We start from the raw sequence: 25,762 nt of genomic DNA, 5'->3' as shown, positions 1-25,762 counted from the left end.
TCTAATCTTGAAACTGTAAATTAAGAAAAATCATCAAGAAAATTTAGATTTGAAAGAAGTACAGCAAGAGGTCATGGGATAGAATAGAGCCTCTGAGGTGGTGCATAGTCAAACTTAGAGAAAAAATCTAGGAAGAAAAGGAAGCACCGCAGTGAGGACAGAAATGGACAGAGAGAAATAGGGACAGTGAGTGGCACTGAGCTGAGGATGTGCCACCACCGCTAGAGGGCCCCAGACTCCCACGCCAGCCTCGGATTTCCCAGGCTCCACAGGCCCACAGACCTATGCATATTCATAAAAAAGCATTCGTCTCTCCTTAAGACAGTGAGCCTGAGTGAGAATCTGCTCCATGCAACCCCAACAGCCCCAGAAAAACAGTGCCATGAGTCTGTTATCACTGGAAATGCCGCATCACCACCTACCTTCTGCAGGCCCACCTGCATGGCCCTTGGCCCTGACTCCTTGATACAAAGGAGCTCCACCCTGGCCCACCATTCCCCGACTGAGGCCTAGTCCCCACTCTTTCTAAGTGCCATCCCCAAGGGTGCACTCTCATCCTGGAACTCCACCTATGGGACCCCTGACCTTGGTCAGCAACCAGAACAGATATGGCCATTGCCTGGAAACTCCTCCTCCTGCTACCCCTCACAGCAAATGAAGCAGCCTGGAGAGAGCCAGGATAGCACTCGGATTAAGGCACCCATCCCATGGCTGCTCCCACTCCCAGTGCAGAGATTCAACACCACTTTAATCCAAGTCCACCTGAAGAAACAAGATCCAAGAAGCTCCTCATCAGCATGCTTCAGTGTACGCTGAGATCACGCTGTGCCACTCCATGAGCACATCTTTGAATTCACCAAATAATCTACATTTATTTTCTAACTGAATGTGCATACGGGCATGAGGTATACGGTCTTTAAAAGCATTAGAGGTCAAAGTTCTTAGGAATCTAAAGTTTACTTGAACACATGAAAATAACACCCTTGAAATAACCCTCCCATCACTACCTTTGTCAATATTCTCCCTAAAACAAAATGAGAGACATCTCTGGATGCCTGTGGACACTATGCTATGACATCCCTTGCATCCTCTAGGCCTGACTGCATAAGCCATTGTCCTCTTTCTCCAACTGCCTTAGACACTATCCTCTTTCTCCAGCATCCTCCACTCGGGGCACACATCACTGGCTCCACCTGCCCCAGAGATGAGCACTCAAGGCCTTTTAGTATCATGGGCTTTACTGTTTATACCACAAGGGAGCAGACTGAGAGTATATCCATGCTAAGGTCCCCAAACTCCTACAGTCCCCCTGTTCTCTGACATTTAGTCCTAACACTATTCTGGGACTGAAAGTCTTCCTGTACTTATTGCTCTCTTCTGTTACTTCTGAGGATGACCAGCTCTGTTCAACACACATAGGCAAGGCTGAAATGTGTCATGAAGACCACAGCCTGATCATGGTGTATTGCAGAGAAGTGAGTGTCTTCATCATCTGTCCCCAGATAGACTTTGAGGAAGAAATACCCAGCAATATCAACATGCGTGCCCCTCATTGCTATGAGGTCGCTTCTTCCTCTGTGTTGCTGGGTTAAGCATAGTCCCTGGAACTGAGGTACTGAAGGAAGCCCCCTCCCTTCAAGGGATGGCAGCAGAGGAAAGTACCTCTAAGGTAAGAGCATGGTCCTCTTGAAAGCACGTGTACTTTCCTGTATTCTGAAGGGAAGGCAAACCCTGTGGGAGGAGGTGGGGTCTCATCTGGCAAATCGTGCCCAATCAGGGTCAGTCCTGAGAAGAGGCAGGTTTCTGATGGGAAAGTAAAGTTCTGAACTCCAGTACTAAACTACAAGTAATCCATGTCAAAAAGTGTACTCTGGGATAACGATTCCATTCTTGCATGCCCATGATGAGGAGCCAGGCCTGAAGGTAGGAAGGCAGAGCCTCGTAACAGAACAAAGCCTGGATCAAGGAAGCAGCCATGCCAGGCACACACATGGCAGGACATATGTTCATTTCCCTGTGTGATTCCCCGTGTGTGTGCACTTATAGCAGATGTCAAGGCCAGCATGACAGTAAGAGAAGACCAAAGGAGGAAAAGAGTTCAGGGAGGGCTGGGGAGATTCTGTCCTGCTCAATTTTACATAGGAAACAGGAAACAGCCTTGGCATCCTCTGCCTACATTTCTGCTCTCATTTCACCCTTTCCAATCTTATGAAAACATTACAGGATATTCTGAGCAGGTATGTCCAGTCCAATCCTCATCAAGCCTCCCAATGACAGACAAAGAGTCTCTCTTCTTATTAGATCATAAAATTTCAAGAAAAATTTAAAAATCTACTTATTGTTATTTTACATAAATATAAACTTCAACAAATGCTAACTCCTCCAATAAATGCAAGAAAACCAGTGAGATTTGTGGGGTCACCACAGTTCCCAGAAGAGGCTCCTTCTGTCACTATCTAAAGAACAGCAAACATTTCAAAGGTCAGAACCAATCCATATACAGAACGGTCAAGAAAACAATTTTAAAGAGCTTTATTTGTTGCTGCTATAGACCTGAGAGAAATCTATCAACCAACAAAGATCTAAAAGACTAGCTGATCAACAACAAAATGAAGCTGACAGCTTCAAATATGGTTCCATGGTCAGATTCTGGAAGCTAGTGTAGTCAAAGGCCAGCAATCCCCTCTTAGGCGCTCTATAGGACAGGACCTTACTAGATGGGACAGGACCTCACTAGATGGCACAGGACCAGCCTGTTCTGCTCTTTCTCAAAGCAGCAGGCAGTGTGACATGTGGGAGCTGGGGGCAGTACTAGCCTCAGCCATTTGTACCACACAAAACTCCGGCGAACACCTACACTCTCCTCTCCATAGGATCAGACCACACATGACTCGACAATTACTAATAAAACTGCAAATGTTCATCATGCAAAAATCCAAATGTTTCAAGAAAACTCAGGCCCTCTGTTCCTGAAGTTTTTTGTGGGTTGCCAAATGACAGACTTTTCAGTCATGAAAAGGAATATAAAGCAATCTCACTACAAAAAAAAAAAATTCTTCTAAAAATTCCCCCTTCTTAAGATGTTGTTATTAATTATGCCAAAACAAACCTCTGGATTTCTATCCAAGCCTAAATCCCAGTTTATTTTATTCCTTAGAAATGATAAATACTTTTCAACAATTTGTTTTGCTACATCCAAGTCTCTTAGTGGCTGGCTTTCTTATCAAATTCAGTTTTAAATGACTTTAACAAAGTTGTCAAAGAACATATGGGGAATAAAAACCTTTCCATATATCCTTGGCAAAAACTGGCATTCCCCTTTTCTCAGTTCCCTTCTGAGAGTGCCTGCTGTTACTGGAGCAGCTATAGCAGTGTGCTTACCCAGTTGATATCGCACACATCCTTCTCACTGCAGAACACCAGCGCGCCTTCCTTGGCCTCTAGTGCCTTCTGCCAGGTTACTGCCCAGCCTCCTCTATTACCCACGCCCCTCATTTTCTGTGCAACCCCTGACTGGGCCTTCTTTTCACTTACCAGCAAAGCTACTTTTAAACATTTGGGTCTCAGATGCCTAACAAAAGCAGATTTGCCCATCTGATTTATCTCAAAAGGGAGAGGGCCACAGGAATGATCTGTTTGGGTGAGCTTGTTTTTAGGCAAGGAGGAACGTGAAGAGGGGCTAGATAAGGAAGGTTAAGAGACCAGAAGAGCTCATGGTTACAAATGACCACCAATTTCAGTACTGCAAATCAATGACTTAGCAGAAACAATGGGAAAAGATGCACACATGGCTCTCAAAACATGAAAAGATGCTTCACTTCTCTCACAATGAGAAATACAAATTAAAACTACAATGAGATACCATCATCAGCCAAGAAAATTTATCAAATAATATGTGTTGGCAGAAGTGTTGGGAAGCAGGTATGCTTATACATTGCTGGTGGGAAAGCAAATGGTAAACCTCCTCAGGATGACAACTGCCCTCAGGAAAACAAAGACACATATACTCTGTCTCGGCAATTCTTTTAGGAATTCATTCTCACACACCTGTGGGAAGAGGTCTGTACACTGCACTAGTTTGTGACAGCAAAGGCTGGAATCACCCTAAATGCCCATCACCTTGGAGCTGAGGCAACACTGTTCCATCTACAAAAAGAAATACTAGTAGTCATTAAAAAAATGGGAAAAGTTCTCATTATGTCCAGTAATGAACACACGAAGTTAAACAAGCAGAGAGAGGCACCACTGCCATCTGTGCTCGGGTTGCACAGACTACCCAGGAAGGAGACGAGGGAACCTGGATGGAGGGACATGGACTTGTCACAGAGACCCACAAAACCATAATGCTACTTTACACTGAGCTACATTTCCCAAACAGAAATTCATTTTTAAAATAACATGTGATTGATGATTTAAAAAAGTAAAACAAAACTGCAGAAGCACAACCAACTGCAATGACTTTCCAACTTTGGGATGACAGGTAAAGAAATCAATGTAGTGGGTGATGACCTATGTTTTTAAAAGTACAATAAAATAGAATATGCCAGAATGCATCTGACATAAAAAGGATAAAGTCTTCTGAGGTAATTCTGTCTCTCAGATGTGTATGTAAAAGTGAACTGGGTTTCAATATAAAAGCTGCTTCTTACTTTGGATGATGGTCAAAGTCACTTGAAAGTCACTGCCTGACTGTATTTCTACAAAGAAAATACAAACTATCGAAAGAAAAGAAGAAGGTGGCTAAATCAAGAGATCATGTTGGCTGTTGGCCCAGAGGCTCTAGACACAAATGGCTCTTACAGATCTCTAGAAAGAAGGTTTTCCTCTACATGGAAAGCATTTGCCACCCATATAAGGGGTGTGTTGCTATGTAAACAAAACTTAGTGGCTTAAAACTACACAAATGTATCACTTCACAGTTCCCATAGACTAGCGCATGCTGAGATTCTGTGCTCTGGTCAGTCTCCCTCCTTCCTGGAGGCCTCGGGAGAACTGCGTTTACACATTCTCTCAGGTTGTTGGCAGAACACAGCTCCCTGAAGCTTGAGGACTGAGGGCCGGTCTGCTGGCTGACTCCACCTGGGGCAGGCCACATGCATCTGCAGTCACATGACCCCTCCCATCTTCAAAGCCCACTTGTGCTATCAATCTCTCTGACTTCCCTTTCTGCCACCAGAGAACGTTCTCTGCTTTTTAAGCACTCACGGGATTCCACTGGGCCCTTATCTATAACCCCAAATAATCTCCCTTATTTTAAGGTCAACTGTGCCACACAACACAACATGATCATAGGAGTAATAATAGCAATGCATTCCCAGGTTCCAGGCAATTGTGGGGACATTTTTGGGGGCCATTTTAGAAATCTTGCTCACCAGATCACTTTTTTATTTGTGCTTCCTGCTCATGAGGTTGCTAGCGGTTACTGCCCTCCCACTTCCAAACTAAGAGATAGGGATCTGCTCCTAACTGCCAACTCAGCAGGCCTGACTTCATACCACAGAGCCAAATAAACTCACTTGGTGTTTAAACACTGCACTGTGCAGACTGAGATTACATCTTACCAAACTTTCTGCTTAGCACAGAAGTTACTCTGTCAAACCAATGCTTCATTATGAGTAACTCTGCTTTCAATAAATAAATATCTAGTTGTATTCAACTTCAAAAATGAGCCACAATTAAAAGAAAAGAGGCCATTCTGTGGCTTTTCTGTGGCTTGCTCTGATAAATACATGTTGGCATATGAAGGGCTGTGCCAAGAACAAGCTTTCACAAAGCCAATTAATTAAAACTGACCATTAAAAAAGTAAGTATATACAATATACGATTCACAGAGAAGCATGTACAATAAAAACTACTGAATGCTAAAATGATTTCCATTATAAATGACTCTCATTAGCATTGCTTAGCAAGTAGCATTAACATGGAATTCTTTTCTATAGTGGCCTTTTAAAGGGAGTTAGAATACTTGAGTAGCAATAAATCCCCAGAACAATGAGGGGCATATATTACAGCACTGGTGGAGGGGACAGAAGGCCACAGCTGAAGCTGCTTTTTCAGGGCTGTCTTCCTCCATGCTACAGCTGAGGATCTTGCAAATATAATTTGTTTTCAATAAATTACATTGAAGACAATGATTTCTGAGCAAAGGTGGCTTCACAGTCCCAGAAACTAAAGATGTAACCATATAAAAATTCAAAATCACCAGAAATAACATGGTGAAAGGGGCTGTGTTTGTGAGTTACTTATCACTCAAAAGGATCCTTTACTACTGTTGATTTCCTTTAAATATTGACCTTTTCAAATATAGTCAAAATACATTTTCATTGCCAAGAGGCAATAAAATATTTCCTCTGAGAGAATTCTGGGGCAGTGGCCAAAGCACTGGCTTTTGACCCCAAAGTCTTCCCTCTATGTTCTGGGGCCAGTCCACTGAGCACACTACTGAGCAGGAGTTTAATTATTTAAAGAATGAGGTCAACAATCTACAGGGCTGCCACCAGGATCAAATAAGTCAGAGGAGATGCAGAAATGCAGCACACACCACTCCAGGCACACCTCCAGTGTGGAGGAAGACTTCCATGTGACTACCACTCTTGATTCTTGATGACCTAGAAAGTAAACCTGCAGGTCTCATGTCTGCTACAAAACACCTCATTCCAACCAAGGTGACCACTGTCCACCCACCTGGGAAGAAAACAGCTTCTGCTCAGGCTACTCATCTGGCCAGCCCTGGCCCAAGATGCACAGAGCTCTAAGAGTGAACCCTGAGCCAGGGAGCATCCTACTGACAAAAACATGGCAGGCAGGAAAGATGACCCTCATTTCCTCTCGACCTAGGCCCTCCTTTCCCAGCAACTGGTGGCCTTTCCCACCTCTCCTCCTCCTCCTAGGAACACTCCCACATCCCAACCCAGCATGACTGGCCCCTCCTCAGGTTTCTCCTTAGAAAGGGCTTTTCATCCCTGTTATGATATCCTTGTACCCTGTTCATTTCTTTCATTGCACCTATCAAGGTTTATGAGAAGATGTTACTGGGATATGTTAACTTAGAAGCTGTTACTGATTGGTCTGGTATACAGTAGGTGTTTAGGGCACATTTGCTCAATGAACTAAATAGCTACCCTCTGGGGAGACTGTGCCTCTACAACAGAGATACTCAAACTTGTTGGCCACAGGACCTCCTTAACACTCTTAAAAATTACTGAGGCCCCCACAAAGAGCTTTTGTTTACACAGGTTCCATCTCTCCATCTTTGCTATATTAGAACATCTTAAAACACAGGAACATATTCCACCAGCTAAGGAAGATGCTATCTTGCATGTTGCTTAGCTTCTGGAAACTCCACTGTATGCTTGTGGGAGAATGAGAGTCAAAAATGCATATAATCTTAGTATAATTGGGAAATTGTTTTAAACCTGCCCCTCTTCCACCTTCAGGAGACTGAACCAAACTTCAGCCAAAAACTAAACTGTAACCAGTCAGATGAAAAAGTACTGCAAAGACAGTCAGAAATTTTGCAAAAGGGGAGCTGAACAGAAACAACTGCCTCAGTGCTCTGTCAGGGATTCAAGTGAGGCTCAGTGGTGCTGAGGCCACCTGATGCCATGCAACTCCTCCAATTCATTCCCTTGTTTCTGTCACTTAGGAATAAGTATCCTGTTTTGGTACAGCTGTTTTCTTCAGAATAAATTAATAAAGCACATTTTGCCTTATTTGTAATCCGTAAGGTCTGAGTAACCTGAGCATGTCACTGGTCAGCTCTGCATTCAGAAACAGAAAGAAGCAAACTCTGGTCTTGACAATCACATCCAGGCCTGCCCTCGTGTAGTAAAAGTAGGTCAGCAAGAATTCCCTGTAAGGAATGTCCATCTGATATGTGACATTCTGCTGTATCTCATCCCTGTCTAACGGCAACAACAACCAGAAAATATTCAGGAGGCCTAGGAGGGTCAGTGCTCAAATTCATTGAGATGTGCTTGCCAAGCAATAGAGCAATCATTTTAAGTGCTCATTAAACATGTCCAGTCTGATTCGACCCAGGAATATTTGATTAACAAGAGGTACATATCACAGTCTGCAAGGCCCCAGTCTTGGGCAACTGCCAGAGCCTACAGAGCCGGGCTGGCTGGTAGAGATGCCTGTGCTACGGGCTTCCACTGCCTTCTCCCTGGGTAAGTGCTGCCAATCATGAACTTGCTCAAGAAATTGTGTCACCTGGACCAAGTCTGATTCCCAGGGTTGAATGAGAAGGCTTCTCTGAATGTAAAATAACATTGTGTCTATGTACTGCCCTTTTTGCACCACAATCTTCTTCTGAGAGGCATCAAGAGAGGCTCCAAGAAGTCCAGCCCCTATGATTAGCCTAGCCTAGGCCAATTCCTGGTATTAAAGAAATTCCAGCTGAATAGAGTGGGTATAAGCCTCCTCAGGGAATTTCAATCGGCCTCTAAAGGAGTTTAGGTCAAAGTACTCACACGAACAGCCACAGCCAACACAATCTTGTGGTTACAGGCACCCGCAATGGGGTGAAATGAGAGCCATCACCTCCACCACTGAAGATGCCTTTCATTGTCCACCTAAAGTACTGGACTTTCCAAGTAGGTGACAAATGATCTTTCTACTACAGTTTAACCTCATCCTGGCTGGCTGCTTTCCACCCCTCACATCTGCTTTACATATCCTATCCTGAGCCACATCTTCTCTGAGCAGCCCTTCAACTTGGGTTCCCGGTAATTCTCTACCTAAGCTCCTTACTGTTCCTTTTGTAGGAATTCTCTCCATCCGTGGTATCTTATGGAGGTCTGCGTACTTCCCTCTTCTGTTTGGTTCAGCATTCAAAGCACAATTTCTGGCACACAGTTAGGTGCTGGATAAAATCTGAATGCATGCAATCCTCGTAAACTCTGCATGGCCTCCTTGTCTCCATGTTAGAGATGAGATGTATTGTCAAATGCTAAGACAGCCTACAGGTAGGGGCAGTGGTGGCACAGGACACAATGTCCTGAACAGGCAGTCACCTCATGTCACCTAAGTCCACCCTGAGGCCATGCCCAGTACACTGTGCATTACCCCTGCCAGTCATGCTCTATGGCTTCCTGGTACCCCTGAGACAATGGCCCCTTGATAGGCAAAGGCTCACAGCAGAGATGGAAAGTGGGCTTGGCCCATCCCCACCCCTCCCTTCTCTCTACCACACAGCCTCCTGAATACCCGTCTCTGTCAGAGCTCTATCTCACAAAGGGCTGTCACAATGAGTTTAGGTGATATACTGAAGAACATGTTTTTTAATAGTTATATTTTTACCTTAAAAAGCTAAACAATCAAAATCTAGAGGAGGGGCTTCAAGATGGCTGACTAGAGGCATCTGGTACTTACCTCCTCTACAAAGAAGAACCAAAATAGCCAGGAAGAATCAGACTTCGAATAAATCATCTAAGAGAGAACATGCATTCAACAGAGAAGTGACAGAAAACACCTAGAGCAGGCAAGGAAAGGGAAGTCAGGCAAGGTAGCCGAGAGGTTCCCCAGCGTGGGGAAAGGGGAAGCAAGTGATCCCCAGCGGTCCACATTCCCACCATGCACTCCTGCAATCCCAGCCATGACAGAGCCCTAGACCCTCACAGGCCTTGAGGCTAACAGACAGAGCTTCCTGGAGATGAAGAGAAGGCATTGCTCCAGGGAGAGAGCTCATGATGGGTCCCACATACCCCTGGAGTCCAAGGCAGCTGCAAGAAGACACCATACTGAGAGCCCAATCCTCAGGAGACTGCATCCTGCTGGGGACCCAACAATCCCTGCTTCTCCACATTTCTGGAACCCCACTAACATTCCTCACCACAACCATTGCAGCAGCTAGCTGCTGCTGCCAGGGATGAAGGGCAAGCCATTTGACAAAGACCCTGCTGCCCCCCAGCAGTGAAACCACTGCACGCTTTCACAAGCGCCAAAGACAAAGTGAGCAAAGTGTGCACTCCCCAGCCACTGCCATACAGCTACTGCCACTGAAAGCAACCCCACTCTCCCCAGTAGTAGGGCTGCAGTACAGCCATTGCTGCCTCCACCACAGCATTCTGCCAGGGCCTTGGAATCACCCAGTCCCCGCCCAACACTGCTAGAGCCTGAATGCATCCCTGGGTGGACTGAAGTATGTCCTATCCAGTTTCTGAGTAAACCATCCTGGGGCCTGCCCAGCTCATTCCACCACTATTGGAACCTGAGCATTCCACTTGGGCATCTGAGGTCAGGCACACCCAACCTACCATTACCACCACATCTAGCACCCAATTGAGTATACATTTGGGCCTGAAGACTGGTTCACCCAGCCCATCACAGCCACTGCCGACATCAGTGCAAACTGCTTGGGAGCCAGAGGGTTGTCTTGCCACTGCTGCTGCCATCACCCATATCATGCCTGCTGCCCAGGGGCCCAAGAATTCACCCACCCACCCAGCTCGCCACTGCCACTACCAGCATTTGAGCAAGCTATATGGAGGCCCCCCAAAACTAACCCATCTGACCCGCTAACACTGGTGCCAGTATAAACTGCACTGAGGCCCAAGGGCAGGCATACTCACCCCACTACTGCCACTACTGGGAACAAGGACAGGCCAACCTGGTATCCCTGTCCCCAGCAAAACTTCACTACAGCCTCCACCATACCCTAAGATACTGAGGAAATCACAGACACCACTGACATGATTCATAGCCAAAGAAATAATACCACGACTACACTACTACACACAATGAGAATCAAAGCTAAAGTGCCCTGCACAATCAACACCATAGACATACCCTCAGGAAAAACTCCTCTCCTACAACAGCAAATTAAGAAAACTAGTAAGAGACTGTTACACCAGATGTGCAGAGATTAACATAAGGACACAAGAAATGAAAAATCAAGGAAATATGACACCCATAAATGAACACAATAATTCTCCAGCAGTAGATTCCAATCAAAAAGAAATTTATGAAATCCCAAAAAAAAAATTCAAAATAATGATATTAAAACTCAGTGAACACTGGGCATGGTGGCTCTCACCTGTAATCCCAGACTTTGGGAGCCCCAGGCAGGAGGATTGCTTGAGGCTAGGAGTTTGAGACCAGTCTGAGCAACACAGCAAGACCACATCTCTATAAAAAATAAAAATAAAAATTAGCTGGGCATGGTGATGTGTGACTGTAGGCCCAGCTACTCAGGAGGTTGAGGTGGGAGGAATGCTTGAGCACAGGAACTGGAAGCTGCAGTGAGCTATGATCACACCACTACACTCCTGCCTGGGCAACAGAGCAAGATCCAGAAGCTCAGTGAGATACACAGGAATACAGAAAAACAATACAAAGAAATGAGAAATGCAATTCAGGATATGAATGAAACATTTTCCAAAAATACATTATAAAAAAGAACTAAAAATCAACTAGAACTAGAAATCAACTCGAAACTGTATAATTACATGGCAATTAAACAACATGCTCCTCAATGACCACTGGGTGAAGGAAGAAATTTAGGAGAAAACATAAAAATATCTTAAATAAAAATTGAAATAAAACATACCAAAACCTATGGGATACAGCAAAAGCAGTGCTAACAGGGAAGTCCATAGCAATAAACACCTACATCAAAAAAGTAGAAAAATTTCAAACAATCAAAGGATGCACCTCAAGGATCTAGAAATCCAAGAAAAAACCAAATCCAAAATTAGTAAAAGGAAAGAAATAATAAACATTAGAGGAGAACTAAACTAAATAGGGGCCAAAAAACATACAAAAGGATCAATGAAACAAAAAATTAATTTTTTGAAAAACGAAAACTGATAGACTAGCTAGACTAACCAATAAAAAAAGGCAGAAGATCTAAATAAAATCTGAAATGAAAAAGGAGACATTACAAATGATAACACAGAAATACAAGAGATCACCAGAGACTATTATGAATATGCTATCAAACTGGAAAACCTAGAGGAAATGGATAAACACATAACCTACCATGATTGATCAGGAAGAAACAGAAAACTTGGACAGATCAATAAGAAGTAATGAGATTTAAAGAGTAATAAAAAGCCTCCTAACAACGAGAAGTCCAGGATTGGATGGCTTCACTGCCAAATTCTACCAAACTTTCAAAGAAGAACAATTCTTCTATTCCAAAAAATTGAAAGAGAGAATTCTCTTCAACTCATTCTACCAGCATTATGCTGACACCAAAACCAGACAAGGACACAACAAAAAAGAAAACTATAGGCCGATATCCCTGATAGGCATAGATGCAAAAATCCTCAACAAAATACTAGTAAAGCAAATCCAACTGCACATCAAAAAGACAGTACTAAGGGAATTTATCCCAAGGATGCAACGGGTCTTTCATCACATGCAAATCAATAAATGTGATTCATCACGTAAACAGAATGAAGGATAAAACCATATGATCATCTCAATAGAAGCAGAAAAAGCATTTGATAAAATTCAACATTCCTTCATGATTAAAACTCTCAACCAACTAGGCAAAGAAAGAAATACCACAATATTAATAAAGGCCATATATGACAAACCCACAGCTAACATAAATCTGAATGGGGAAAAGTGAAAGAAAGCCTTCCCTCTAAGAACTGCAACAAGACAAGAATGCCCACTGATATGGTTTGGCTGGGTCTCCACCCAAATCTCATCTTCAATTGTGGCTCCCATAATTCCCACATGTTGTGGGAGGGACTCAGTGGGAGATAACTGAATCATAGGCCAGTTTCCCCCATACTGTTCTCATGGTAGTGAATAAGCCTCATAAGATCTGATGATTTTGTAAGGGGAAGCCCCTTTCACTTGGTTCTCATTTCTCTCTTGTCTGCCACGATGTAAGTAAGACATGCCTTTAATCGTCCCCCATGATTGTGAGGCCTCCCCAGCCATGTGGAACTGTGAGTCCATTAAACCTCTTTCACTTTAAAAATTACCCAGTCTTGGGTATGTCTTTATCAGCAGTGTGAAAACAAACTAATACAGTAAATTGGTACCAGTAAGTGGGGTGCTGCTATAAAGATACCTGAAAATGTGGAAGCGACTTTGGATCTGGGTAACAGGCAGAGGTTGGAACGATTTGGAGAGCTCAGAAGAAGACAGGAAAATATGGGTAAGTTTGGAACTTCCTAGACACTTGTTGAATGGCTTTGACCAAAATGTTGATCATGGTATGGACAATGAAATCCAGGCTGGGATGGTCTCAGATGGAGATGAGAAACTTGTTGCGAACTGGAGTAAAGGTGACTCTTGCTATGTTTTAGCAAAGAGACTGGCAGCATTTTGCCCCTGATGTGTGGAACTTTGAACTTGAGGGAGATGATTTAGGGTATCTGGCGGAAGAAATTTCTAAGCACCAAAGCATTCAGGAAGTGACCTGGGTACTGTTAAGAACATTCAGTTTTAAAAAGTTTTAAAAGCATTCTCAGAGAAACAGAAAATAAAAGCAGAACATTTGTGACCTGATGATGTGATAGAAAAGAAAAACCCGGGCTGGGCACAGTGGCTCACGCCTGTAATCCCAGCACTTTGGGAGGCTGAGGCAGGCGTATCATGAGGTCAGGAGATCGAGACCATCCTGGCTAACATGGTGAAACCCCATCTCTACTAAAAACACAAAAAATTAGCCAAGCATGGTGGTGGGCGCCTGTAGTCCCAGCTACTTAGGAGGCTGAGGCAGGAGAATGGTGTGAATCCATCCAGGAGGCAGAGCTTACAGTGAGCTGAGATCGCACCACTACACTCCTGCCTGGGCGACAGAGCAAGACTCCATCTCAAAAAAAAAAAAAAAGAAAAGAAAAACCCATTTTCTGAGGAGAAATTCAAGCCAGGTGTGGAAATTTGCATAAGTAACGAACAGCCAAATGTTAATCACCAACTCAATGGGGAAAATGTCTCAAGGGCATGTCAGAGATCTGTGTGGCAGCCACTCCCATCACAGGCCCAGAGGCCTAGGAGGAAAAAAAAATGGTTTCAAGGGCTGGGCCCAGGGCCCCCCTTGCTGTGTGCAGCCTAGAGACTCGGTGCCCTGCATCCCAGCCACTCTAACCAAAGGTTACAAGCAGCCAGGGTATAGTTCAGGCCATGGCTTCAGAGGGTGCAAGCCCTAAGCCTTGGCAGCTTCCATGTGGTGTTGAGCCTGCAGGTACACAAATGTCAAGAATTGAGATTTGGGAACTTCTGCCTAGATTTCAGAGAATGTATGGAAATGTCTGGATGTCCAGGCACTGGTATGCTGCAAGGATGGAGCCCTCATGGAGAACCTCTGCTAGGGCAGTGTGAAAGGGAAATGTGGGTTGCAAGCCCCCACACACAGTCCCCACTGGGGCACTGCCTAGTGGAGCTGTGAGAAGAGGGCCACCATCCTCCCTGACTCCAGAATGGTATATCCAGGTGCACAGCTTGCACTGTGCACCTGGAAAAGCTGCAGACACTCAATGCCAGCTCATGAAAGCAGCCAGGAGGGGGGCTATACCCTGCAAAGCTATAGGGACAGAGTTGCCAAAGGCAGTGAGAGCCCACCTCTTGTATCAGCACGACCTGGATGTGAGACATGGAGTCAAAGGAGATCATTTTGGAGCTTTAAGAAGGGACTGACCCATTGGATTCTGGACTTGCATGGGGCCTTTAGCCCCTTTGTTTTGGCCAGTTTCTCCCATTTGGAATGGGTATATTTATCCAATGCCTGTGCCCCCATTTTATCTAGAAAGTAACTAACTTGGTTTTGATTTTACAGGCTCACAGGTGGAAGGGAGTTGCCTTGTCTCAGATGAGACTTTGGACTGTGGACTTTTGAGTTAATGCTGAAATGAGTTAAGATGTTAGGGGACTGTTGGGAAGGCATGGGTGCTTTTGAAATGTGAGGACATGAGATTTGGGAGAGGCCAAGGGCGGAACGATATGGTTTGGCTGTGTCCCCACCAAATCTCATTTTGAATTGTAGCTCCCATAATTCTCATGTGTCATGGGAGGGACCCAGTGGGGGATAACTGAATCATGGGGGTGGTTTCCCCCATACTGTTCTTGTGGTAGTGAATAAGTCTCATGACATCTGATGGTTTTATAAGCGGAAACCTCTTTCGCCTGGTTCTCATTTCTCCCTTGTCTGCTGCCATGTAAGACGTGCCTTTCACCTTCTGCCACGATTGTGAGGCCTCCCTAGCTACATGGAACTGTGAGTCCATTACACCTCTTTTTCTTTAAAAATTACCCAGTCTCAGGTATGTGTTTATCAGCAGCGTGAAAACAGACTAATACACCCACTTTCACCACTCCTGTTCAACACAGTACTGGAAGTCCCGGTCAGAGCAATCAGTCAAGAGAAAGAAATAAAAGGCATTCAAATTGGAAAAAAGTAAGTTAATTTGTCCTTTTTTGCAGATGATATGATTTTATACCTAGAAAAATCTAAAGGCTCCATTAGAAAATTTAGATCTGATAAATTCAGAAAAGTTATAGGATACAAAAATAAACATACAAAAATCAGTAGTGTTTCTATATACCAATAATGAACTAGTGGAGAAAGAAATAAAAAAGGCAGTCCCATTTAAAATAGCTATACAAAATAAAATACCTAGAAATCAATTTAATCAAAGAGGTCAAAGACCTTGCAAGAAAAACTACAAAACACTGACGAAAGAAGCTGAAGAGGACACGAACAAATTGAAAGATATACCATGTCCACAGATCAAAAGAATTAATGTCATTAAAATGACCATACTACTTAAAGCAATCTACAGATTCAATGCAATCACTATAAAAATGTCAATGTCATTTTACACAGAAACAGAAAAAACAATCCTAAAACCATATGGAACCAAAAAACAGCACAAATAGCCAAAACAATCCTAATAAAAACAAACAAAGCTGAAGGGATCATACTGCCTGACTTCAAAGGATATTACAAGGCTATAGAAACCAAAATAGCATGGTGTTGTTATAAAAACAGATACAGGCCAGGAGTGCTGGCTTACACCTGTAATCCCAGCACTTTGGGAGGCCAAGGCAGGTGGATCACCTGATACCAGGAGTTCAAGACCAGCCTGGCCAACGTGGTGAAACCCCATCTCTACTAAAAATACAAAAATTAGCCGGGCTTGGTGGTGTGCACCTGTAATCCTAGCTAATCAGGGGGCTGAGGCAAGAACTGCTTGAACCCAGGAGGCAGAGGGTGCAGTGAGCCAAGATAGTGCCACTTGTCAAGATAGTGGCTCTTGTCAGCCTGGGTGACAGAGCAAGACTCTGCCTCAAAAAACAAACAAACAACAACAACAAAACCCAGATACACAGAATGATGGAACAAAATCAACAACACAGAAATAAATCCATGTATTTACTGAGAACTGATTTTCAACAAAGTTACCAAGAACATGCATTAGGGAAAGGACACCCTCTCAATAAACGGTGCTGGGAAAATTAGAGATCCATACGCAGACGAATGAAACTGAAGTCCTTTCTCTCATCACACACAAAAATCAACTCAAGATGGATTAAACACTCAAACATAAGACCTGAGACTATAAAACTATTAGAAGAAAACACAGGGAGTACACTTCAAGACACTGATCTAGGCAATGATTTTATGGGGCAGACCTCAAAAGCATAGGCAACAAAACCAAAAACAGACAAAAGGGACTCTATTAAACTGAAAAGCTTCTGCGCGGCATAGGAAACAATCAACAGAGTGAAGACACAACCTGTTGAATGGGAGAAAATATGTGCAAACTAGCCATCGAACAAGGGACTAATATACAGAATATGTAAGAAACTCAAACAACATTAAAAACACAAACAATCCCATTAAAAACTGGGCAAAGGACACAACCAGACAGTTCTCAAAAAAAGACATATAAATGACCAACAGCTGCCTGAAAAACTGGTCAGCATCACTAATCATCAGGGAATAACAGATGCTGGTGAAGATGCAGAGAAAAGGAAACTCTTACGTATTGTTGGTGGGAATGTAAATTAGTACAGCCAGTATGAAAAATAGTATGGGAATTCTTCAAAAAACTAAAAATAGAACTACTATATAATACAGCAATCTCACAACAGAGTATTTCCCCAGCGGAAAATAAATTAGTATTATCAAACAGATATCTGTAGTCCCATGTTTATCGTAGCACTATTCGCAAAAGATATGGAATCAGCTTAAGTGTCCATCAATGGACAAACAGGTAAAGAATTTGTGACATATATACACAATGAAATACTATTCAGCCATACAAAAAGAATGAAATCATGTCATCTGTAGCAACATGGATGGAGGTCATTATGTTAAGTGAAATAAGCCAGACACAGAAAGACAAATATTACATGTTCTCACTCACATGTGGGAGCTAAAAAATGTGATCTCATGGAGGTAGAAAGTAGAATTATAGGTACCAGAGGCTGGGAAGGGTGTGCATGGAGCGAGGAGTGGGGGATAAAGAGAGGTTGGTTAATGGGTATAAAAATACAGTTAGATAAGTTCTAAAGTTCAATAACAACAGAGTAGGGTGACTACAGTTAACAATATATTATATACTTCAAAATAACTAGAAGAGAGGTTTAAAATGTTTCCGACACATAAACATGATAAATATTCACAGTGAGGGACACCCCAAATACCCTGACTTGATCATTACATCGTCTATGCATGTAACAAAATATCAGAGGTACCCCATAAATATGTACAAATAAACTAAAAAAAGAAAACCAATCAAATGTGACTACACAATGATATAAAACTTTGAGTCTGTTCTTTAGAAAATGATTAAGCAAACAGCAGCAAGGAAAGTACATAGAGTGAGGACTGAGTGTGGACTGGGGATCTGGGGAACATTCTCCAGAACAGCTCAGCTGGCCCACAAGGTCAAGGACACTGCAGTGAGGTGAAGGCCTGGGCAAGATGCATGGGGGTTTCATGGGGGCTGCATTCCAGTGTCCATCTTTGTATAAGCATGTCACCTGTGGGACTCCAACTGCCTCAAACTTCTCCAAGCACTCAGTCAATTAAACAGATTTTTTTCCTAGGGAGGACATTCTGCTGCTTCTAAAAATACAAGATATTCTACACATTGCTATCATTACAAACTGTGATAGGTGCTATGAAGAAAAAGAATAACAAAATCCAAATGGGTGATAAAATTTAGATTAAGGGAGGGTGTCAAGGGTAAGCGCCTCTAAAGAAGCTAAGAACTGAAGGAGAAATGAGTTAGGAATTTTAGCCATTCATGCAAAAAAGGGATAAGATTGGGAGACGCCTCTCGGACAGAACAGCATGTGCAAAGGTGCGCAGGTAGGAATTTGGCTTGTTTGAAAATCGTCAAGGTAGTCACCATACCTAGATCATCATGACCAAGGGGATATTGCACAGGATCAGGTTCCAAGTGGCCAGGCCCAGGTCACCTTAGATCTGACAGCTAAAGGTAGTGTAATCAGAAACACTGAAGAATTGAAAACAGAAGCATTAGGATTCTATTTACTGGCTGCTGGATGCCAGATGGTTTGTGATAGATTCTTGAGAAGCTACTGCAGGAGTTTAGGAGGCCTGGGCCTGGGAAGTGGCTGGGATGAAGAGGGATGAACAATGGGCTGGGCATCAAGTGTCTAGCAGAACACCATGCAAACATTCACTCAACATATACTGACAACCTCCAGGGCTCCATTCCATCACTGGCTCTGCAGATTTAGGGGTAAACAAAGCATGGCTCTACACTCGTGGAGGTTATATGCGGGGTGAAGGCGCAACAGAAAAAAATTCATGAAAACCCAGGCAGTGATAAGTGAGATCTTGAAAAATAAAAGGAAAAGGTGTCTTTGGACCCCTTAGGACATTAATTGGAGGTGACAAATTTCATGAAATCCCTTGGTAACAGAGGTTCAACAAATGATATCCATTAACATTGTACTATCAATACAAAATAAGTATTGGGTGAAGACTTCGTCATTGTAATTGCTTAAATATCCCAATATGCTTCTTTTATTAACTCTTTAAGGGGATCAAATCCAGCTGCCCATTTTGAAGACAGGCAAGCCACCACAGACCCAGCAGCCTCATAAACATCCCATCCAACCTACCTGCTTCCTTCTCTGAAAATGGAGCCTGGTTTTTAAAGTCAATATGCTTGCAATACACACTGAGACACTCTGTAATAAAATCTAGATGGAATACTAGGAGGCAGGATTAAAGGTTTATTTTTTACCTCTTTTCAGCCTCTAAATTTATGCCAGCATGAGATGAACTGCAGAAGCATAAAGCAGACTGCAGTGACTGGCTAATGTGCTGACCACAGCTGGGGTCTAACAGTCAGCAGAAAAAGTCTCCTGACAGCGACAACGGGGATTTCAGGTAGCATAAAGTATGTCCACATTGTGGCCTCCTTTAATCTCAAGAGTATGTCTGCTATTCTGAAGATGCGATTTTACATGTCACTGCCTAAAACTGGGTTCAAACAGCAGGTTCATTTAATAAATACTCCAATAAAAAAAAACTGACTTCTCAAAAACAGTTATCTTCCACAGGGGGCCTGCCCTCCCTTCCTCAGTCCCACTGAACTGGTTCATGCCTAACCACCTTATACAGCATGCTAACTATCTTCATTACAAAGGGGTACACTTTGCAAGAGAATTTCATGTTGACAGGTTAACCAGGAAGTGCTGTGAGTAATCAAATGTTCTAAATGTTCTAAAGGCTCACTCCACTCAGATTCTCTCCAATGACCCTAGTAAGCATCCCGGAACTCATTGGACACAGTAAGTGTCCACTCACAAACAGCACACAGTAAAAATGTATGCAAGAAGGGGCTGGGCACAGTGGCTCACCTGTAATCTCAGCACTGTGGGAGGCCAAAGTGGGTGGATCACAAGGTCAGGAGCTTGAGACCAGCCTGACCAACATAGTGAAACCCCATCTCTACTGAAAATACAAAAATTAGCTAGGCGTGGTGGCATGCACCTGTAATCCCAGCTATTCAGGAGGCTGAGGAAGAATTGCTTAAATCCAGGAGGCGGAGGCTGCAGTGAGCCAAGATTGTGCCATGGCACTCTAGCCTGGGTGACAGAGCGAGACTCTGTCTTTTTAAAAAAAAAAAAAAAAAAAAAAAGTATGCGAGAAGGAAAAAATAACATATGGTTCTCCATTGTTCAGCAATAAATAATAAAGCTACCATTAAATGAACTATCCTGGCCCAATCAACCTAACATCACCAGGATTCAACGAAGTTTGACAAGAGTCAGGTTTGCTGGCTCAGTGTAATAGGTGAGCTGCCCCATGGCTCCATGCAAACATTAATCCCAAGACTCGGAACAACCCTGAAGGTTATATTATTACCCTACCTTTTTTTGTGTGTTTTTTTTTTTTAGACAGAGTTTTGCTCTTGTTGCTTAGGCTGGAGTGCAATGGCATGATCTCAGTTCACTGCAACCTCCGCCTCCTGGGTTCAAGCGATTCTCCTGCCTCAGCCTCCCAAGTAGCTGGGATTGCAGGTGTGCACTAACACGCCTGGCTATTTTTTGTATTTTTAGTAGAGATGGGGTTTCGTCATGTTGGCCAGACTGGTCTCAAACTCCTGACCTCTGGTGATCTGCCCACCTCGGCCTCCCAAAGTGCTGGGATTACAGGTGTGAGTCACCCTGCCTGGCTTACCCTACTTTTACTGGTAACTAAATTAAAGTTCAGAGATGTCCTTTTTCAAAATCACATGGCTAGTAAGTCATCATCCATGTTAACTCCAAAACCCTTACAAAGTTCAAAATACCCACAACCCAAGCCAAGACGATAGCCTTTCCTCTAGACTTTTTAAGGTGGTGGTTTGCAAACGGTTTTTTTTTAACTATAAGAAGAAGTTTCCTTTAAATAAAATGTGACTGAAATCCATGAATGAACAGGTACATATTTAAGGCATAAGATGTCCTCCTTCAGAACTGCCCTTGGCTACTAGCTACTAGGGCAAGGCAACATGTACTACTAAGTGTTTTTTAACACGTTTAATTCAACTTAAGCAAACAGGCCATCTGCAGCTGCACCTTCTCACTTTTCTCCATGCTTAGACACTGATCAGCTCCTTTGGAAGGTGTAAAAATGGGCAGCAATGGTTTACCACTGCATAGTTCTAGCACTGCAGCATTGCTGGCCAAAGGGACAGCAAAAGAAAAGAAATGGAGGTTGGATGGGAAAAAATATTTTGTGAAAGGTATTCCTATTTTTAATGCAAAATTAAGTGGAAAAATAATATAATTAGATTACAAATATGACTAAGAACAGATGAATGTCTTAAGAAGGTTTGCCAGAGTTTACTTTTAGTTTTAAAAAATAAGGTGACCTGAATGAAAACATATGTGTAGTCAGTACATTAAAATGGCATATAATGTAACTGTTGATTTCAGAGTATCTAGAAGGCCTGAGACAGCAGATTTTGTCACTTGTTCAAATCCTCCCAGCTGAATCTATGTTGTGTTTGGCCATATGCCAAAAACATGGGGAAAAGGTTCACCCTTGCAAAGAACTTTCATGGCCATAACTGTATGGTAAAGGGGTTGGCCAGAGTCAATGTCTGGGCTGTGAGAGGAGCGTTGCCTGGGAGCAAGCGCACTGCATCAGATACACTCTGCTGGTTCCTAGGTCATACCCTGGCAGCCAGTGTGCTGCTGGTGGGCTAAAGTGACCACACTACAGGTGAGCAGATGTTGTTGGATGGCTGATTCACTTCCCAAGCCCTCCTTTCCCTAGCTGCCTTCCAGCTAGAGGTGGCCTGTGATCCAGTTCTGGCCAGGGAGATGTAAGCAGATTTCAGGCGGCCAGGTGGGACTTCTGGGAAAACTTTTGCCTTCCTGCTGAAAATGGTGACTCTCAGCTAACAGACCTCTTAATCCTTGATCATTCCTCTAATTCCTGCCAAGGCCACAACCACAATGCCTGAAGGTCCAGCTCTCATCGTGAGACCATCTGTCAAGTAGGAGGTAGCACAGAGAGTAAAGAGCTTGAGTCCCTGGCAACATCTGTTGCAGGGAGCCGAAGGCCCATGGGACGTGACCAACTCAGCATCCCACTGGAGGCTATATGATCAAAGAGCAAACCGTTTATCATGAATGCAGGATATGAGCAAACTCACGACTGCTCCTGCCGACTGCTGCTGACAGAAGGTTTGGTGGAGGCAATCACTTCCTGGAGCCGAGATTAGCTACTGCGACATCTAGAGCCTGTTGTTTGAGGAATGCAGTCTTGCAAGCCTACTCTAGACTGAGCAGCTGACCACTTCTTCCACCCCCCTTCTCACTATCTGTTTTGCCTAATAAATACGGAGGGCTGTGTAAAGCTCAGGGCCCTTGTCCACTAGAGCCAAGGTGCTCCCGACCCCTTTTTCCAAATATAAACTTTTGTCTCTTGTCTTTTATTCCTGCATTTGCCCCTTGTTCAGTCCCCCTAGGTCCATGCAGGTTACACAGTGGTACCCCGAACAGCCACAGAATTGGGTACACTACAATCAGTGAGCAAGTCAGCCCTGGACCACCCACCTCCAGACACCTTGTCAACTGAACCACATAAATCCATAATTATTTAAGTCACCATATTTAGCTTTTTGTTACTTTCAGTCAAATGCATTCCTAATTGTGGCAACAGACTCTCCTGTGCCTGAGATTTCTCTGCCTTAAAAATGGTTTTCTGGAAAAAATGGAATTTTCTCCTAGAAATCACTTCCCCCTACACACACTCAAAATTGCCTTACCAGAAAAACATAACTGCCACATACCTCTTATGGTCCCAGAACAGATTATAGAAATGTATTGAGAACTCTGATGTCTTTTCAAAAAAAAGAGTATGAACATGTAAGGCGTAAGAACACAAAAGCCTCAAGGTAATAAATAACATTTTTCAGTGGCACTCTACCTTAGAAATGTTGCTTGAATGACTCATGGAATGTCCCAAAGTCTTCTCATTCTGCAAGAAAATCAAACAGGTTTTAATTATAAATCTTTGATTAAAATATGCAAAGAATAAGTAATTGATCATAACAACCCTACTGACAAATCATTTCCTGAACTAGAATTTGCAAAGCACAACCTACTATATACTAGATCTATGTAGCCAGGCAGTAAATATTGCACATTTGGGCAAAATGAATAAAACAATAGTCCCTGTCCTAAAGGATTTAACTTTTTATTTAAAAGATTTAAATTTTTTTATTATCAGGAAAAAATAAGAGTTTAGAATTCGCTGTCAAAATAAGATGGTATTAAGTGTCTTAAGTCACACTTGATGTGGAGGTTCAGATGGTGATAAGTGTCTTAAGACACATTTCAAGTGGAGAGGCTGCATGCTCAGTTGTATGTGACACAGTCCACATTATGAGGAGCCACTGTGAAAGAGCGAAAAAAGTGGGACAGCTGAACAGCCCTAGAGTGTCTGGCTAACAAAGTGCTGAATACTCAATAGGGACATCACACAGCTCACATCTCCTTCAACTCAGTTTCTCCTCCTGGAGCAGGGAAATCTGGGAGCCACGCTAGCCTCCTTCCTCTCATGCCCCTCCACATTCAGTCACATAGTCTTGTATCAAATTCTTCCTCCTCTCAATCACAACTCATTTTCATTTTTATTGTCAATGCTTTAGTTTAGATTCTCTTCATTTCTCAGCTAGAATTCTTGAAGAATAACGTCCCACCTGGCCTTTTTACCTTTAGGTTGACCTCCCTGATACACAACTATCATAGGCTACACTGTGTATTCCCCTCCCTTCTGTGAAAACTTAGATGTTGATGTCCTAAACTTGTTCCTCAGAACATAATTATTTGGAATAGGGCCTTTAAAGGTGTAATTAAGTTTACATGACATCAATAGTAGTCCCAGCTACTCAGGAGGTGACTCTAATCCTAGTGGACTCTAATCCAATAGGATTGGTGTCCTTGTAAGAAGAGGAGATTATGACACAGACACACACAGATAAAAGACAATGTGAACACAGAGGGAGAAGACGGTCATCTACAAGCCAAGGAGAAACCAGCCCTGCTGCCACCTTGATCTTGGACTTCCAACCTCCAGACTATAAGAAAATAAATTTCTGTTGTTTAAGCCACCTTCTGTATGGCACTTTGTTATGGTAACCCTCAAACAACTATGATCATCTTCCATCCTACAACTTTCTTTAAAAAAAAAAAAAAAGTGAACATTCTAAACATAAATCTGATTTTTAAAAATAAAGCCATTTTCCTGCATCTACTCATTCTTGCTCTAAACCCAAATGAGTAACAAAAACTACTGCTGCCTAAAGAAGAGAAGATCTTACTTGTATTTCCTTACTCTATTCCCTAAGCTGGGAGTGCAGTGGCATGACCATGGTTCACTACAGCCTTGACCTCTTGGGTTCAAGTGATCCTCCTGCCTCAGCCTCCCGAGGAACTGGGACTATTAAATATTTTTTAGTATTTTAGTATCCTGCCTGACTAAATATTTTGTGTAGAGACAGGGATCACTCTGTCGCCCAGGCTAGAGTGTAGAGGCACAATCCCAATCATGGCTCACTGAAGCCTCAACCTCCTGGGCTCAAGTGATCCTCCCGCCTCAGCCTCCTGAGTAGCTAGGACTACAGGTATGTGCTACCACGTCTAAGTATTTTTTGTAGAGACAGGGTCTTGCTATGCTGCCCAGGCTGGTCTTAAACTCCTGGCCTCCAGTACTTCTCCCATCTGAGCTTCTCAAAGGACTGGAATTATAGGCGTGAGCCACCATACTTGACCTGTTTCTTCATCTTAAGGCAGTCAATTAGTAAATTATAAAGTATGCTCAAATTGGTGCTGGGAGAATGTCACCAAAGAATGCTTCTAAAAGACCAAGTTTCACTCTGGGAGGCCGAGGCGGGCAGACTGCCCGAGGTCAGGAGTTCGAGACCAGCCTGACCAACATGGTGAAACCCCGTCTCTACTAAAAATACAAAAATTAGCCAGACATGGTGGCACGCACCTATAATCCCAGCTACTTAGGAGGCTGAGACAGGAGAATCGCCTGAAACTGGGAGGCGGAGGTTGCAGTGAGCTGAGATAGCGCCACTGGGCAACAGAGCGAGACTCCTTCTCAAAAAAAAGAAAAAAAAAGGACCAAGTTTAACTAGCAATTTAATTCAATCATGTTATTCACACATTCATTCACTGGGAATGAAAGCCCCCTGTCCAGAGAACAAGTAATCTGAGTTTCATTCATTAGTCAAGAATGTACTTATAGGTAAACACAGGGCACTGCTGTGAGTCTCAATTTTAAGGCCAAGCTACTGGTGACCTACTATTAACTTTTAGTGTAGTCTACTAAGTTAAAACAAAGATACCATAGGCCTTGGATTATCTATACAGAAAACCAATTATAACCACTGCCACATTACTTACTATCACAAGGAATGGTTGGTTTGACACCATCTGGAAATCTACAGAGAAATACTAAGAGAAGCGATAAATCATATCCTCAGACCTTTTTGACATTAATTATTCAACAGAGAATGGATATTTGGGTGAGGGAGACCTACCTGCTAAGTTAACATTATAAATCCAGATTGAGAGCTAAAGCTGTTCCTTACCCTTTAAGAAATAAATTAGATAATGCAAGCTTTTATTTTGTTTTCTTGTTAGAACAATTCATATTTTACATTGGTAAAACCAAATAAGTAACAAGCCCCAGAAAACACAGATGTTGTAAAGCCTGAAACCTGTCAATATTTGACAAGATCCACTACTTGGTAGGATCTCAACAGTTCAGTTCCAGCAGATCATCTTTTATTTTCCCACAATA

The 25,762-nt window shown here is 43.0% G+C and overlaps 1 protein-coding gene across 18 annotated transcripts in view; it reads right to left on the bottom strand.

Annotated features, from left to right (window-relative positions):
• Positions 1 to 25,762, bottom strand: part of MARCHF8 (membrane associated ring-CH-type finger 8) — a 150,924-nt gene that overhangs the window by 23,026 nt on the left and 102,136 nt on the right. For 17 of the 18 annotated variants that reach the window (XR_004436440.1, XR_004436439.1, XM_033208584.1 and 14 more), the window contains one exon: positions 22,877 to 22,927. Coding sequence is in view for 16 of the 18 variants with exons in the window: in XM_033208584.1 (XP_033064475.1) it covers positions 22,877 to 22,927 (51 nt within the window). In the remaining 2 variants the exon portion in view is untranslated. Of the gene's footprint in view, positions 1 to 11,038; positions 11,131 to 22,876; positions 22,928 to 25,762 lie in introns of all 18 variants that reach the window. The other variant, XM_033208583.1, reaches the window with a different exon arrangement.

The sequence above is a fragment of the Trachypithecus francoisi genome, unplaced genomic scaffold (assembly GCF_009764315.1).
Source record: "Trachypithecus francoisi isolate TF-2019V2 unplaced genomic scaffold, Tfra_2.0 Lachesis_group9, whole genome shotgun sequence".
Lineage (NCBI taxonomy): Eukaryota > Metazoa > Chordata > Mammalia > Primates > Cercopithecidae > Trachypithecus > Trachypithecus francoisi.
Note: the sequence above shows the minus strand (reverse complement) of the source record. Positions and strands in the feature narration are given on the sequence as shown.